We start from the raw sequence: 18,217 nt of genomic DNA, 5'->3' as shown, positions 1-18,217 counted from the left end.
AATTATTAGTTAGCTAGAAAGCCATTGAATTTATAAACTTTTTTGTCTCTTGATTTTTTGTTTCGTAAAACGCAATGTTTTTAAGGAAAATGGCGAATCACGATATGCATTCGATCACATTTTGACATTTTTCTTACGAAAAAAGTATAAAGAGGCAAAAAGTTTCTAAATTTAATGGCTTTCTAGTGGACTTTTAATTTTTAAGAAATTTAAATATGCGACCAAATTTTGTTGGCTCCAAAGACAAGGGAGCCCACGAAAAATTGTCTTAAGGGGGTTCCTCACCAAAAAACGTAGCACCATCAGATTTCATATGTCATAAAACCCCTGTGTACCAAATTTAGTGATTCTCGTACAACAGGGTTCTGAGATATAAAAAAAAGATTATTCTTCAGGGGGCTGTAACTCCGAAAGAGGGGGCCACTTGCCAAAAAGAAAAAATACGGGTCCCCTAAATTTGTTTTAATTTTAAATTTTAAATTTAATCAAAATTAGTTTAATTTAAGAAGTAGTCATATACAGGGTGTCCCGAAATTAATGCAAAAAAATTTGGTCATAGATTTAGAGGACCAGTATTTTTTATTTTTGCTAAGTGGCCCCCTCTTTCGGAGTTGCAGCCCCTTGAAATTCGCCCCTAAGAATAATATTTTTTTATATCGCAGAACCCTGTTGTACGAGCATCACTAAATTTGGTACACAGGGGTTTTATGTCATGTGGAATCTGACAGTCCTACGGTTTTTAGCGGGAAACCCCCTTCAGAAACTTTTTCGTTGGCCAAAAAAAAAATGGTCTCATTTAAATTTCTTAAAAATTATTAATCCGCTAAAAAGCCATTAAATTTAGAAACTTTTATGTTTTCGAGAAAAATTTCAAAATGTGATCGAATATGCATTCACCATTTTCCTCAAAAACATTGCGTTTTATGAAAAAAATATCATGTGATAAAAAGTTTTTAAATTCAAGGCTTTCAAGCTAACTAATAATTAAAAAAAAAAATCAAATTTGCGACCAAATTTGTTTGGTTCCAAAGACAAGGGGGCCCACGAAAAAGTGTCTTAAAGGGGTTTCTCGCCAAAAAGCGTAGGACAGTTAGATTCCACATGTCATAAAACCCCTGTGTACCAAATTTAGTGATTCTCGTACAACAGGGTTCTGAGACATAAAAAAAGGCTTCTTAGGGGCAGATTTCAGGGGTTGTAACTCCGAAAGAGGGGGCCACTTGCCAAAAAGATAAAATACGGGTCCCCTAAATTTGTCTTAAGAATCTATGATTAAATTTTGTTGCATTAATTTCGGGACACCCTGTATTTACCTTTATTGTACAAATTGAAAATTACAATTTTGCTTTTAAATTATAGATCTAATGAATTTCTACGTTTGAGAAATATATTGCATTTTTCTGGTGCAATGTTTATTTCGTTCCAAATTTTGCGCTCTGGTACTGCCAAAAATATATCTTGTACGTCACAAAATTTGAATCCGTTAAAACAATAGATTTCGGCAAGAACTGCGCGTCTGTATTATTCTGTGATAAGGCCAAAAAAAATAATAATAATGGATTACAAGTGTCAAAATTTGTGTAAATATCATTATACACCATGTCCCATTTTAATCGATCGCCCGAATAACTGCACGATGACCGCCAATTGCTAAGATTTAAAGGGGACCGTACGATAATGATCTTGACTTTGACCAAGAGGTTAAACTTAGGGGTCATTTGGAGGTCAACTTCAGAAATTTCAAATGGAAACGCCATTGGTTTTATCCAGAAATGGAAAGAGCAGAAAATTCTACGTTCCGATATATGTATTTGATCTTAGGTCAGATTGACCCTAGGGGCCCCCCTGAAAGTCAAGTCAGCTTAAATGACCCCTTTTGACCCCAGGGCTCAAGGCCAGAATCACAATTAGACCATTTATCATGACCACGGTAGTTTGTACGGAATTTACCACAAAAAATAATCAACCTTTGCCATAAAATGTGAACATTTCAGTCGGAAAGTTCATTTGACCTTCATAAGGCTCCTAGAGGTCAATCTGACCTAAGATCAAATATACATCTCTGAACGAAGAATTTCCTGCTCTTTCTATTTATGGATAAAATAAATGGGGTTTCTATTTGACATTCTGAGGTTGACCTCCAAATCACCCCTAAGTTTGACCTCTAGGTCAAAACCAATATCATTATCGTACGGCCCCCTTAAAACCTTACAACTTTTGTTCTGAATGCTTTTCAATTGGAGGTCATCCTTCAAAGTCATTCGGGGTGATCGACTAAAATGGGACACGGTGTATAATTCCCTTTTTTAATGAATTATCCACAATTCGCTAAAAACGCGTTCACAGTTTATCTGACATATTCTTTCCCGGGAAATTGAAATACGATAAAAAATGAATGCCACTTTAATTAAGAAAATATCGAGTGCGAAATAAATATAATTTAATTCCATTTCCCTATCACAGAAGCCTCCACCAGTTTTTTCGAGTGACGTTCTGCCTCAAAAATAACTCTATTACTATGGAATCGAATTTGTGTCATGTCTCTGAGAAAACGAAACCTCCAAAATCGTGTTTAATAAAATTTTATTACGGCTTTTACTGTAACACCGCCTAAAAAAACCTGACAAGTTTAGTACAGTATGAAATATTCGTATAAAAAGAACGTTAGTGGGGGTACAACTCGCCAAGATGCGCTAGTCTAGCATGATATGCAGCGTAACTTCGTTCTTGCCATTAAGCACGCCACTGATCGCTGCGGCCGCATATATAATAATATAACTGAAATTAATGGTGTTTTTTATTACCTGAATCTGGAAACCTTGAGAAATAGTCTTAATAGATTAATTGATATTGACAAACTAAGTTGTCGATTAAAAATGATTGGCATGATTCATTTAAGTGTGGCGAAATCTTATCGCCTTGGTTAATATTTGGTTTCCCGTAATCTTAAAAAATAATTTGTCCAAATATTAATACTTTAAGCACATCTGCTAGTATCAACAACACAAAAAATACTTTCAATCAAGTTGCATCAAATCAATTCACATTTTAATTATTTTTGATTATGCAAGGTGTTCTGTTTCTTCTCGACGTTACCCAACCCCTTTTTTCAATGGATCACCCTGTATATTATTACATTTTCAATTTCCTCCTCTTTGAATTTAAAACCAACTTTGATAAACAAATAGGCCAATCAATAGAGCATTATAAGTGATTTTGTGACAAAAATACTACGAGTAGTAGCAAACGGACTGTACTATCATGTAAAAGACAGTCTGCAGATATATGCTTATATGTTTCCTACTACAATTTACCATTAATTAATTTTTTATAAACATTTTTATGTAAAAAACGCATTTTCTATAGTTTTTTGCTTATAAAACCTAAACTAACCAAGCAATTTGAATGCTATAAAGAGACAATTTGTAGAGAATCGAAATACGAATGAAACGAGAGGTCGATCGATCCCATCGGATAATTAGAAACAAAGAAAACCCGAAAAAATCGGAAAATTTAGCCTTTTTTTAAAAATTCATTGTACTTTAAGTGTGCATAAAGCAGGCGCTGTCGGACCATTAGCTTTGGCACAATTGCAATTTGAATTTTTTGGTGCACTATTTTGCAAAGTTTCTGGATGCGTTGGAGGTGGTCCGATTTAAATTTTCCAGTTGGATTTTAAAAGTAGAAGTATAATACTACGAAACGTATACAGGGTGTTCCTAAATAAGTGTCGCAACGGAAAACTGTATATTTCTCTTGAAAAGAGAAACATTATTTTCCTCTTCCATTTTTCTCTCCGGGCTTTCGTTTTCGAGATACACGGTGTCAAAAAATTTTTTCAGATTTTTGCCAATATCTTAGGAACCGTTTGAACTACAGGACTGTGCTTTTGTACACACATTACCACTATTAATAGCTACTTGTGGCAAATGTTGTTGAATTTCGTTAAACTTGTTAATTATTACTATCTATCTTTTGAATCACAAAAGATTTTCGAAACGTTAGCAAAATGTTTGTTTTTGTTCATAAAATGTCATATTTCTTGAAAACGGTTGACTTTAGAGCAATGAACCAAGAGAACTCTTTTTGTGTATATTCATTGGCGCTTCAGAATTTGCTCTCAAATGTCAATTTTTCCAGTGGCGTAAAAGTTAGGGGGGGGAAAAACCCTTACGATACCTTAAAATCTCCACCACTGGCACGTTCAACGAATTCGAGAAAGGTGCAAAAAAGTAACTATTAATAGTGGTAATGCGTGTACAAAAACTCAGTCCTGTAGTTCAAACGGTTCCTAAGATATTGGCAAAAAATTAAAAAAAAATGAAAATTTTGACACCGTGTATCTCGAAAACGAAAACCCGTAGAGAAAAATGGAAGAGGAAGAGAATGTTTCTTTTTACAAGAGGAATATACAGTGTTCCGTTGCGACACTTATTTAGGAACACCCTGTATTCTAATTTCCCGATAAAATGATATAGGTGAAAAATTCTTCCAAACATGCTCAAAAACGGGCGAGCGCGCGTACGCGAACGAGTAGTAGGGGAAGGTCGGGAAATGCGGGGCAATGAATATATAGGTATACAATTTTGAATATTGTTAGTTATAGTATATTTTAATATTATTGTTAAGTGGTGATGTATACAAAATGTAATAAAATTTCCTTAACAAGGACACCTAAATATGTAGTCTTTGGAACAGAAAAGTACATTTTGTAGGAAAACTTTCACATTCATGTCAAGATTTCGCGTAAATGTCAGAAAATGCAGGAACAGAACAAAGAATGTCCACAGATTCCACATCATTGTGATTCCGTGTATTGGTATGATTTATTATCATTTACAATAATATTAAACTATAACCAACAATATTCAAAATTGTATACCTACATATCCATTGCCCCTCATGTCCCGACCTTAAAAAATTTAGTATGCCGTCTTTAGTAAAACAACATTCACCCGTAAATAGTACCTTGCTTGTAAAATCGGGATCTTGTAATAACTGTTCCCGTAGTACAAGCCACACGGTACTGTTAGTTTTAAGGCTAAGTAATATTGCGACACACAACGCACGTGCACACGATGCACAGGGACGATTTACATTTATGGTTAATTTTTTAAATAAATGTTCTCGAAAACAAGTATTTAGACCATCAGTTGCTTAATAAAAGTTGCTCATTTTCGTGCCCTGTATCACTCTTTTCAAGTAACGCATTTATTTAAGAAACACCCTGTATATTGAAAAAACACTTAAAAAAATGCCTAAATATAATTTCTTGTCAAACCAGATATAATTTCCGTGAACATATACACATATACGAACATACCAATAATAAAATAGTTAATAAAAGTGTAAGATAACAAAAAACACTGAAAAAATCGACCATCAAAATGTTGTTTTTTGTATTTTACTAGAGTATGTAAAAATCTGTATTCCACAAATCACCCTGTATATTAAACAAACATGTAGATACCAGAGGCTGTAATACACATATGAAATATACATTTATAAACTTGTCTGATGCCTATGTTCGGAATATTCGTAGTTCATGTTCGCTCAAGCTGCTCCTCTTGTTGATTGGTTCAATTACCAGCTCAATGAATTACATTGCCCTTTAATAACTGGTGGTCCGGGCAAATGTCAGAAGTCAATAAGTTTTAATCTGTTAACGTGCCGTTCTTCAGATTCTGTTTACACGTCTCGCAGCTCTTGGCGATGTTAAAATCAATAGTTTCAGTTACTTATACGTACAGTTTACCTCGAAATTTGGACAATAACTGAAATTGAACAGTGTTAGAATAAAGACGACGAACCTGACAAAATTTAAGGAACCACCTTCCTATTTTAGCATCCGTATGACTAATGCTTCTAGGCCAAAGAGTGTTAAATATTATGGAAAGGTAGAAGTGCAAATTGTTTATTTACGTCAAAACACTGGCTATTCTATTATTTACAACGGGACATAGATACAGTTTTAATTTCGATTCACGGTCGACCTCAAAAAGTCATTAGGCGAATTATTCGAGGAATAAAACAATTGCCTGTGTTAATTACGTAAGGATAAGCGAATAAAATTTGTTATCTACACACTGTTGGCAAACCGTATAAATTTGATGCCCTATTTTTTGCTGTACGTCGGTTTACCTATGCTCTCGTTAGATTGTTGGCAAAGTATAATTTTCTAAAATATTTTTCAGTTGATACTTCGATAATTATAAACATACAAACACAAAAAAGAGATTATGATTTCTAAGACGAGGTATCAAAACTTTTTCATGAATGACAGTATAATCATGATAAGTAGATAAGAAGGATTTAATCGTTCAATCAATAAAAAGCTTATTTATATCTTAAAGTAGCTGCTGAGAGCTGGACGTAATAAAACTAGTGGTTTTAGTAATAAAGGATGTTCTCTCACATAAATTGTTTTTCAGTAGTTAGAAAGGAAAACAAGTGGAATATACTTAGCTTTTCATTTTATTATGCCTTTGAAATGTTTCTTTTTATTTATAAAAATGTGTGGCTCTCTAGCATCTGACACCTGTAATCCTGATGGCACATACAACTGTAAGTTATTTAAACAATTTTAATTGTGTTTGTATACAAATACTATGTTGTAGATAAGATATTTAAGATATACGTAATTCTCTTGCTAAAAATAGATGGTGACAATTTATTTCGGTCTTTTCTAATTCTGAAAAACTGTGTAATTACGCTAAAAATTTGATATTTGTACAGGGTGTTTCACTTAAAAGTTTTAAATAAATATAGGTAAGTAAAAAAGTAAGGAAATTCAAGATACGTTAGTATCCTTGATATTATTCCAGTTTTATTTATTTTTATGCGTTCTTAATATATTTAAAACTTAAATAACGTTCGAAAACCCCAATATTTTATATGGCACAAATATTTATATTATAATTTCCTTTTCCAATAACGTCATAATAATTCAACATGTTTTCGTACAAATATTTTTTCTTTCACTAATACGGACTAACATTCACTTATTTACAGTAACTGTTACACATATTTGGAGCAAATTTGATTTGCGCAAATAACACGGGAGTTAAAAATAACGTTCGACGAAAATAATTATTTCTATATATCCGGGACAATCTAGATAGATAGATAAGCATTTTATTCCTGTAGATAAACATTTACATTTATATAGAATCCGTCAATAGAAAAAATAACAATAAGCACAAACTTACACAAAACAATCAACAAATCAAATTAAATACATTCAGAGTAAAATTCGTCTAAACTATAGAAACATCCCTCGATCAGAAATGCCTTCAAGGATCCAATAAAAGCCTTTCTACCTTTACAGAGTTTTACATCCAAAGGCAACCTATCATATATACTCAAACCTACTACATCAGGTAATCGTCTTGCTATATTAAGCCTTCTAAATGGAACATAAAAATTATTTCTGTTTCCAGTGGAGTACAGGTGGCGATCACCCTGTTTACCAAACGTATCATAATTGTCATAAATAAATGTACAGATTTCCAGCAAATATATACCGGTGAGTGTCAGTATCCTCAGCCTACGAAAGATATTTCTACATGAAGTTTGATTGGTCGCCCCAACCATACAACGAACAATTCGCTTTTGGGATAAAAATACATCAGAGGTCATTGCACCTAATCCCCAAAAGCATATACCGTACTTTAATCTGGCAAATACCTGAGCATAATAGATACATATTAATTGGCTCTGCCTTACATTTCGAAAGAAAAAGCATATAGAAGCAAGCTTTGATGTAAGTGCAAAACAGTGATCCTTCCAGGTCATAGTATCATCAATTATTAGACCGAGAAATTTTACACTCCTATCCTCCCCTAAAATATCATTACCGGCTTTAATATTAAGTTTAAGGTTACTACGGTTCTGAGATGTATGAAATCTCAACAGACTAGTTTTGGCACTATTTAGGTACAAAAAATTGCAATTAAACCAGTCATTTAGGTCACGAAGAGCACCATTACAAGCACTTTCTAAAATATCGCTTTCAGGTCGAGATACAATTAAGGAAGTGTCATCAGCATACAAAGTTGCCGAAACGCCGTCAGGTAAACAATTTTCCAGGTTATTCATGTACAGAAGAAACAACACAGGGCCCAAAACAGAACCCTGAGGCACTCCAACCGTAACATCCACCTGCCGAGAACATACCTCCCGAATCTCTTGACTATGCTTAGAGGTCATTCTAACCGATTGTTTTCTATTTTTTAAAAAACTAGAGATCCATGATAACGCAGATCCTCTTATTCCGTATTTTTCGGACTTATACAAAAGTCTATCAATATTTACATAATCGAATGCCCTGCTGAGGTCGCAAAATATCCCAGCGTGGCACTCACCTCGGTCGACAAAATTAATCAGTTGAGTGTAAAAGGAAGTTATTGCACTATGTGTAGATTTTTTAAACTGAAATCCGTGTTGTGATACTGTCAAAATATCTCTGACACTGGTGACATTTATGGAGTCATTAAAGAAAATAATACATATTTATTGCAGTCTACTCTTTTGCTGTTAATATATTTGAATGGGGCATATACAGTGTGGCCCATTAGGAACTATGACACCCAACTAAAAAATTTTTGGCACGAAACTATTACCATGATTCAGCAGCAAATCACCGACTACTACGATTTTTTTTGCAATCGGTTTTTCCGAAAATTCCTTTAGGGATTTTTTTATTAAAAATATGACAAGGTGGTGTTCTTCAGCATCACTTAAAACACCGGTGGCTCAAATTTCATCAATTTTTATAAAATAATAACTTTTTTATAGAGCCCAAAGGTTTTATTTACTGAATTTGTGTTTCTGTTAAAAAATGTTGGAAATACCCGAACATTATTGTTAATCTACAATATTGTTCCTCTACATACTTTACAAATTAAAATATTAACGTAAAAACAATAGCTCAAAACATAAATTACATAAAGGAAAAGCATTTGCAGTTTAAATATTGGAATATAAACAAATAGAAACAACTTAAATACATTTTTCATACCGCCGCAAAATATTTTTCTATACTTTTCTTGACCTCAGCTGATTTCAGTACATTCTTTCCTTATTTGGATCTTCAGTTTTTTTGCCGTTTTAGTAGACGGTAGTCTTGTGCATAATTCCTCACCGGTAATGGTTAAATACCCATTTTACAAATCTGTGAATAGGGCTTATAGGATGGCCACTTGAGGCCCCAGACCTGATCCCACTGAACTTTTTCCTTTTTTATGTAATTTGTTTAAATAAACATTATCAAGTTACGTTAATACTTAAATTTGTTGTAAAGTAACTCGAGGAACAATATTGTAGATTAACAATAATATTCAGGCATTTCCAATGCTTTCTACATTTTTTAACGGAAACACAAACTCAATAAATAAAACTTTTCGAGGATCTATAAAATAAATAATTCTTCCATAAAAATTGATGAAATTTGGACTATAGGAGTTTTAAGTGATGCTGAAGAACGCTACGTTCGTTGGCAAATTTTTAATAAAAAAAATCCCTAAAGGATTTTCGAAAAAATTTGATTGCAAAAAAAATCGTAGTAGTCTGTGGATCACCGTAATAGGTGTAACAAGTACATTTAGAATACTTAAAATCACACATGCCAAAACTGTTTTAGAATGCATGTAAAAATCCTACACAATCAGATAAATTGAACCTCATTTTAAAAAGAAGAGTCGAGAAACCGATTTTTTGAGAAAGAAGCAACGCATTTTATTACGAAACGAATAAGAAACTGTTTCGGTGTACGTTAGTTACACTTTTGCTATTTTATAAACCAAATAATCAATAAGATAAAAATGTTTATGTTCAAAATATTTTCCATAAATTTGGAAAACGTGCTTTTATTATCCTTTGTTAGAAAAAGAATAGTTTTGAGGTACCATTTCTTAAATTTGATAAATTCTATCCTGCTGCCACCTTAGCGATAGCCTAACTTCCTCGAAAAATATGGGGAATGTCAACAATTAGACGAACCCTCTTGTCCTTTAGTAGCTGACATAATGATGTCAATATTATAGGCCAAAAATAATTGAAATTCATCTGAAGGAACACCTTCTTTACAAACTCACTGCATTTATCTGAAGATTAGCCAACTACTTTTTATTAAATATTTGTTAAAATAATGTTGCTTTTTAATTTTCCGCCTCGAACAAAAAGGGTAAAATTGTCACATCAACTGTACAGGAAAAATTGTATACCTACAATTTACCAAAACACGATCATAGATGGAGCAACCTGGATTGTGCTTTCTAAAACTCCCCTATTTATATTTATATCCAAGGAGATATTTGTCATGTGCTTATATTTCACATATGTATGACATTTGGCGCCATGATTTTGGTCAAATAATTTGCAAATATTTCACACATTTATCTTTAATCAATGATCAATGTTTGGAAAGCGCAGAACTTCCCCTTTTCAATTTAGCCATGGTCATTGGTCAACAATAGTTTCCATTAAAAAAAAAACTTTTACTTGTATGCCAAAAACCGTTTGATTTATTAAAAAAATAATTATACCACTTCTCGTTTAATAGGTGTAAAATTAGAAAAACCACAAGTTCGATCAAGTCTGTTACTGATTTTATCTTGTTTTCCATGGTAACCCACGAAAAACAAGATACTTCAACGTTTGTATTCATAAATTGCCAGTGTTGCGAGAAACAACTACTCCGCGGGCTATATGCCCCGACCGGCATTGAATTACAGTCGCAACACCCAGTGCAACAGTTAGGATTGCTCGTCAGTATAACCCACCAGGCGCAGACCGGTTACGGACTTATTAGTCCTCATCAGTGTGTCATAGGTGAGACAACCGACGAACAATCCAGCTGTTATAGCAGCGCGACCGATGGAGCCATTTGCGCTTCGCGTAGTTTGTATTTATTATTAACACAAATCATTTTCCAATTTCTATAAAGCAATAAATTTTTTTTAATAAAGAATATACTAAATTTGCACGTTTTCCTCGGCAACGCAGCCAAAATCAGTATTTAATATCTTTCGAAGGGAAGGAGATGTCGAAGAACATCTTTTAAAAGATGTGATTGACATCACATGATGAAAAATATTTATGAAATTGGGAGAAATAATTTTGATGATGAACCCTTTGTCCGGAAAAGTTAACCGAGATTTTAAGCGGTCTCCTATTTTCTCTTTCCGTTTTCTTGTAATGGCTAACCATAAGTTCTCAGTCACCCTGTATATTGGTATTCAATGTTTTTAATAATTTCGATGTTATTCGCTTTGCGACTCCTTAGCGGTTGAAATTATACAGATTATATACCTACTATTTACCGAACGGCGGTCTGAACTTCATTGGATGCGCCCCGTACATACGCCCCCGTTCTAGATAGTAAACAGGCCTCAGTCCAAATCGCGGCAGGCGTCGAGCGAGGCGCTCCAATCCATGTCAGGCCATGTCGTGAAGTGAGCTCGCCACACACAGACAAACGCCAACCGCACAACAAAACAAAATAAGATCGATAAATATACAACAATTAACATACCCTCTGCGATAGTGCAGTATGAGCCGATGGAGAGCCGGAGCGTTCCTTTTTCGCTTCTAAAGAGTGTCGTTTCCTTGCAGGAGGATGGAGCCGGGCGTGGTGAAGATAGCGGAGGACAGCGACTTCGACATGCTGAAGTTGTTGGTCGACGACCACACGAACTGGAAGCTGGAGTACGACCAGGGGGGCGCCAAGGTATTTATGCGTTTGTATTTTTTTAATGCGTAGCCGTGAAGACGTCGGAGCGTCGCAGCAGGCGCCGATTGTCAAGTCAGAGCCAGCTCGATAAGAGACGCGGACGGGGACGGGTCCGACATCTAGCGGTTCTGCGTTACACCTCTTACTTGATTTGTTTTGAAGATGGCGCAACAAGTACGAATTAAACTATTGGAGGACTATTTGTAGGAGAGACTACTGCAATATTTTATTTTCACGAAAGAATTCTGAACCATTTGATTTTTTCCAATCAATATACATTTTATAATGAATTAATACAAAATACAAATATTTATTTAAATTTCCATAATATAACTCTAAAAGTTAAGATCAGTTCAAACAATATCATACATTTTGTTTTAAGTAAGTTTGCATACTTGAATAATAAGTGCGCATATTTGAAAACTATAACTTTCTCATAACTTCAAATCCTACCTATCGGAGAAATTTTATTAGCAATTCTTTCTTCTCCGTTTGTCACTGTCGATGTATCTATTTTCAAGGTCGTTAAATTTTTAGTTAATAGTTTTCTTTTATATGAAATTTTTTATTAATTACTGTTTTGAGTTCCTGTCTTTATTTCTTGTTTTATGAATTCCTTATTTAGTCTTAGTTTTTCCTTATGTCTACTATTGTTTTCATTGTGATATAAAATATTGGTCTTAATATACAGAGTGTTTCAGGATTAAGTCGACAAACTTTAACGAGATATTCCTTATAAAAAAATAAGAAAAAAATCAAGTATAATTTTTTTTCCATAGACGCTTCATTTTCGAAATATAGGGCGTTAAAGATTTTTTTTAAAATTCGAATTTTTTAAATAACTTCTAAATCAAGAAGGGTATTTAAGCCAAATTTGGCATGACACATCTTCTTATAATATACCATTTTTCCATAGAAGTAGAAGTCCCACAAGCAACTAGTGGCGGAGTTATGGGGACTCAGACTCGTTAAATTATAAAAAAAATTAATACGGCCCTACTGAAAATAAAAAATGATGCTGTTTTTATATAGAATAGTTTATTATTGACAAAAAGTGTACATTCACTTTTTCCCTAACTCTTATAGTTTAATAGATTTTTTTAATTTTTTTTTATGAGGAATTTCTCCTTAAGGTTTGTCGACTTAATCCAAAAACACCCTGTATAAGTAATTTAATTCCATTTTTATGTTACATCAGTGAACAGTTGTATCAAATCCTTTTTGTAGGTGTAAAATTTGTTCTAAATTTTTAACTATTGTACATAATCCAGGAATTTTGCTACACTGTGTATATTTCAGGTATGGACCAAATCAACCAGCAACTGTAGCTTTAAGATGGTCAAAGTACAAACAGTCTTCCAAAATGTGAATGCCAACACGCTGTTCGACGTGCTTCACGACCCAGACTATAGGAAGGAGTGGGACGAACATATGCAGGCCTCCATAGAAATAGGATACCTAAATCCAAATAATGACGTCGGATATTACGCTTGTGAGTAGTTTGCTCCGGAAGATCTTTTTGTGATGTTTATATGTTATATTTTATAGTATCTTGCCCAACTCCTGTGAAAAATAGAGATTTCATTCTTCAAAGGTCCTGGTTAGATATGGGTAACGAGAAACTAATCCTTAATCATTCGGTTGACCATAAGGATTATGCTCCTAGGAAAGGATATATAAGGTAAGTCTTAAGTCCGACTTTGTGTTTTATGTTTATTTTTCAGGAAAAGTATAAAGCGATGTTTTGTGCCAGACACTGAACAGCATTAAAAATTAAAGTATAGTAGGTTATAACTCACCCACATTCGAAAGTATTCTTATCTAAAACAACCATTGATGTAGACTGGTGCAATCCCAGAAATTGAGATATAACATTAAATGATCTCTTCGTCATGTTAATTGTATAAATATGTCTTAGTATATAAACATATTATTACAGAACATTAACATTGTATAATGTTACTGAATGAAGCACTTTATAACCTTAAAATAGTGAACGTGAGAGCGTTCAGAATATTGAAATCGGTTTTCCGATCAACATTTGTAGCTTACTCTCGGTAATCAGTAAGGTCCGTAGATGAACCGTACATAACTCAAAAACCAGGGACGGATTCAGGATATTGTGTTAACATACTTACATAAATAAATAATAAATCAGGCATTGCCTTTTACCTAGTTATTTTGTATTGTTCAAAACAAGAAAATACATATTTCAATGAGAAAATACTACACTGTAGATACTCGCATATCTAGAGATAAAGAAAATTTGCAGCAACAGTTCTATAATAATATGGATAATCATCCATTCCGTAACTCTGTGATGATTTGTCAGTATATCGCAAATAATCGTTATTTCAAAATAATCGTAGATAGGGATAGACAGAGAAGTAAGTGGTGTCACGTATTTTAATATTGATATTTTTCGATAAAAATAAATAAATTCTATTCCTTATGTATTGCCGTTTAAAGTCAATTTTTCTTAATGTTGCATGAAGATAAAGTACAACACTGGAATGTACGATTGACTCTCGGACCTTATTAATCAAAAAATCATAGAGAAGTGAATGAGATCTCGTTAGATTCGAGGAGGCAAGTTTAACATACTTAATTTAACATTGCCCTACTAGTTTTCGAAATGGAAGAGATCACTGCTACTGCTACTTCCAACTGAATAGGAATAAACTATCTAAACTAAAAGGGACACCCATTTACAATTTAACGTTCCTGTCATCAAAATCGATCACTTCATGTGAAAATTATATTAAATCTATAAAGTAAAAACTACTTACAGTTTGGAAATGCGCTGTGAACAGCACTTTATTAAATAGTTTGCATGCAAGTTTGCGGAATTACCTCATCGCAAGCTCCTAAGTGTCAAGACGTATTAATTAATACCTGCGTTGTAATTATTGCGATGATAATGGAACGCAACCTATCCTAAATTTTTTTATATTTGTATCATGTATTACAAACTACTTTCAGTGTGTATGTACAGCTGTGAACAATAAAAAGTTTCCAACCTAAATTGCGTACGGTCCTTTAAAAACAGGATTTTATTAATTTTAGATTTTAAGGTATAAAGTTTTAGATTGGAAACATTTTTCAGCTCGCTACTGCACTTCTGTAACATAAACTCACGCAATTTTTCTTTGAATTTTTAGAGCAATTTCGCACTTGACAGGTTTCGTGATACGCACCTTGGACGAAGGGTGTTTCCTGGGGTACATTTCTCAAACAGACCCCAAAGGTAAGCTGCCTCCATGGCTGGTCAACAAGATCACGCAAAAATTCGCACCCAAAGTGGTTAAGCAGTTGAGAAAGGCAGCCGAAGGTTACGAATCCTGGAAGGTGCAGCAAAGGAATCCCATGTTCAAGCCTTGGATCTATCCAGAATTAACGCTGCTGTCGCCTAGGGTGAACATTTCCGACGTAAGTAGAAATTATACAGGGCTTCCAATTTTGATACTTTTGCCACAAAATGCCATTTCATTTATTGCCAAGGAACACTTCAATCAGAACAAACTAGTTGCAGTATATTTGTAAATTTTTCAATATTATACCTCAGTGTGTATCCGGATTCCTATGTATAAAATATTAATGCAAGGTAGTGTTCATTATTAAAACAATATTATTAATCTGCCAGCCGGAATATTTGGTCTAGAAACTACATGAACTAGATGAATATCTAACAAGCCATCAGAAGATTACCTAAGAACAAGGAAAAAGTCATTATCTGGTGATAACCTATCTGCCCTGTGTACAAAGATGTACTGACAAGATATTTCACACCTTAGGGAAACACAATATCGTTTTAGCACAGATCATCTACAGCACCTTAAGGAACACGAAGACTGGTCCCCCTTGTACATGCGAAAATTATATTAAACAAACGGAAAAACTTGTCAAGATGAGGATAAAGGAGCACATGTGTCATGTAACCTGAGGGGTTATTGCTTTAATTATCTACCTTTAATTAATTATCTATTATGACCAGTAATATAACGAGTCTGGATTTCACAAGAGTTTACTATTTAATTCTCGAAAGGGAGTTTATAATTATCATTATACTTTAATTTAATACGTGGGAACTTAGAAATGTTGTATGTTCAGAGAATGAATTTCAAGCACTTGCCATTTATTGCTTACGTAGAATGTAATTCAGTAACTGGCTGTACAGGGTGACACTGAAGTTGAGAGAAACAAAAGGAAACACCAAACTTACAGGAACGGGTTTTAACAACAATAAACAAAATAAACAAACAAAACAACAACATAACGGCTCGAACAACATTGTTAATTAATTTATTGACACGCGACAGCGTACTGAGATTCAGGAAATGCGCGCTTCATAGCAAAATTTGGAAAAAACTTTATCCATTATTAAATTTAATTAATTAACCCGAGACTCTAAAGTTAATTATACTGCTCAATGTGAAACCCAAGGAAGAACTGCTTTTCTTGCAGATCTTTCTCGAATTCGACACTTCGCTTCGCCACGCCCATTTCTTGGGTCCAGAAGTTTCTGTTCTTGTCTTATTGGCGGGAATCTAATGGACTGAATTTACCTTTATATAAATAATTATGTGCCTTACAAGTAACCCTAGCCCTCCTCTAGTGACTCCGTGTAGCAAATACGGAACGGATTAGTCGATCTCGTTTAATCTACTCTTATACCTTGGAAAATCCGTCAAAAAACCAGCTTATCATATATCTTTCTTTTCCAATCATAATCTATTTCACAATTTAATTTAATTCTACTTTGGAACCTCTACGCTCTTCTCGTGACTTCGCGCGTTATTAAAAATATAGGTTTCTACGCTGGCGCCTCCCAGACGCAACAGATGTCTGTCACATGGCCCCGACTCTAAGTGAACTTGTTAAAAATATTGGTAAATTTCTCCGAAGGACGACGCTACCTACTTGAAAGCCCTCAACTTTCGATAATTTGTGTTGACGAAAATATTTTAGTTGGCCCATCCATTCCGAGAACTAATAAATGAATGACTACGCGTCCCGGCTTTTGTTACAGTCATTTGAAGAATAATAACCTAGAAAAATCAGCAGTTGCGGAATATAGGGCAGATAAATACAATAGAAAAAATATGGTGAGAGAAAATTTTGGTCAATATAGAGAGGCAATAGAAATCAAGAAGAGATAATTTCAATCCAGATGAACCAGAGTACAATCCATTCATACAGTAAATATAAATACTAACCAGAGGAACAAATTTCCAGTTTCAGAATTTCTTATGAAGAACGTCAGGAAATCTTTTATGTTGTTATAAAAATTGCTTAATGTGTTAAATAATTCATAATAAAAATAATACACTTTCAGTAATAATAACATATGATTAACATTAGATTATGTTAAATTTGGTAAGGTTAAGTTTAGTTCAGTTAAAGTATATATCCATAATTATGTATATTACAGATTTACACTACCATGCATTTATATACAGGGTGCGGAAAAAGGTCTACCAATTTTTTGAGATATTTCAACAGTGTAACAATACTGCATATACACATAAATCCATTCAATATTTTGTTAAGCAAAAATTTAATGCCACCCCCCGTACATTCTGTAGAAAATTTATAAATTTTAATCTATCTAACTTGAATTTCAGCAACTCGAAAATCTTTAATAACATTTTTTCTTATATCTATGAACAATTGAGCATAGGTCCATTTCGTTTTTTGTTTACAAATTGCAAGCATTACAAATATAATTTCACATTTGAATCAAAGTAGCCTGATAAATAAAAATTATGGTTACTACAACAATAATTATTATTTGTCTCAAGATTGCTAATTTGGTTAATACATGTTAATTAATATTTAAACCTTAAACACAAAAAATAATTATTGTTATTATAGCAACCATCATTTTTATTTATCAGGCTACTTTGATAGAAATATGAAATGATATTTTTTAAAATGCTCGTAACTTCTAAACAAAAACGAATCGGATCTACGTTCATATAAGAATTCATCATATAAGTTGGAAATTAACCCAGCTACTATCTGTCAGAGTTTGTCATAGAGCTTGTAGATTAAATTTGGTGAGAAAACAACACATTAAAACTTGCATATTAACTGATTATTTTAAAAACTTAAAATCCAATCGAGTTAACCTGGATTTGTCTGCACCACATTAGCTTAAAAAAAAGAACACGGAGCACCGATTTTACTGTTTTCCATCCATCAGTTTTAAGCCTGTACCAGCCGGAATGGAACACCATGCCCATTAAAATACTGAATACTTACAATATTTACTTCAAAACCTTTTATTTTTATTTTTTTCAGTGCGTGGCCGTCGATGCTGCTGTGAGAGCAACGGAATGTGACGCCGATTCCGATTGACCATAACCACAAATAAGTACTTAGTCTAAGTAATTGAATTTATTAGAAGTAACTTTATACACTGAAGTCTTTCAAGATATATCCTTATCACGTCATGAAAACGCATTAAATATTTTTTAAATGGAA

General features: G+C 33.5%; 2 protein-coding genes across 2 annotated transcripts in view; one reads left to right on the top strand and one right to left on the bottom strand.

Annotated features, from left to right (window-relative positions):
- Nucleotides 1-11,620, bottom strand: part of LOC108905847 (phosphoglucomutase-2) — a 26,711-nt gene extending 15,091 nt beyond the window's left edge. Inside the window, exon 1 of the mRNA XM_018708879.2 lies at nt 11,534-11,620. The gene's annotated coding sequence lies outside the window, so the exon portion shown is untranslated. The remainder of the gene's footprint in view (nt 1-11,533) is intronic.
- Nucleotides 1-18,217, top strand: part of LOC108905850 (START domain-containing protein 10) — a 19,824-nt gene extending 1,607 nt beyond the window's left edge. The window contains exons 2-6 of the mRNA XM_018708885.2: nt 11,614-11,728; nt 13,031-13,223; nt 13,280-13,412; nt 14,893-15,160; nt 18,035-18,217. Coding sequence (XP_018564401.1) covers nt 11,618-11,728; nt 13,031-13,223; nt 13,280-13,412; nt 14,893-15,160; nt 18,035-18,091 — 762 coding nt within the window. The 5' untranslated portion in view covers nt 11,614-11,617 and the 3' untranslated portion in view covers nt 18,092-18,217. The remainder of the gene's footprint in view (nt 1-11,613; nt 11,729-13,030; nt 13,224-13,279; nt 13,413-14,892; nt 15,161-18,034) is intronic.

This window comes from Anoplophora glabripennis, unplaced genomic scaffold (genome assembly GCF_000390285.2).
Source record: "Anoplophora glabripennis isolate ALB-LARVAE unplaced genomic scaffold, Agla_2.0 scaffold95, whole genome shotgun sequence".
Lineage (NCBI taxonomy): Eukaryota > Metazoa > Arthropoda > Insecta > Coleoptera > Cerambycidae > Anoplophora > Anoplophora glabripennis.
This window is presented reverse-complemented; position numbering and strand designations above follow the sequence as displayed.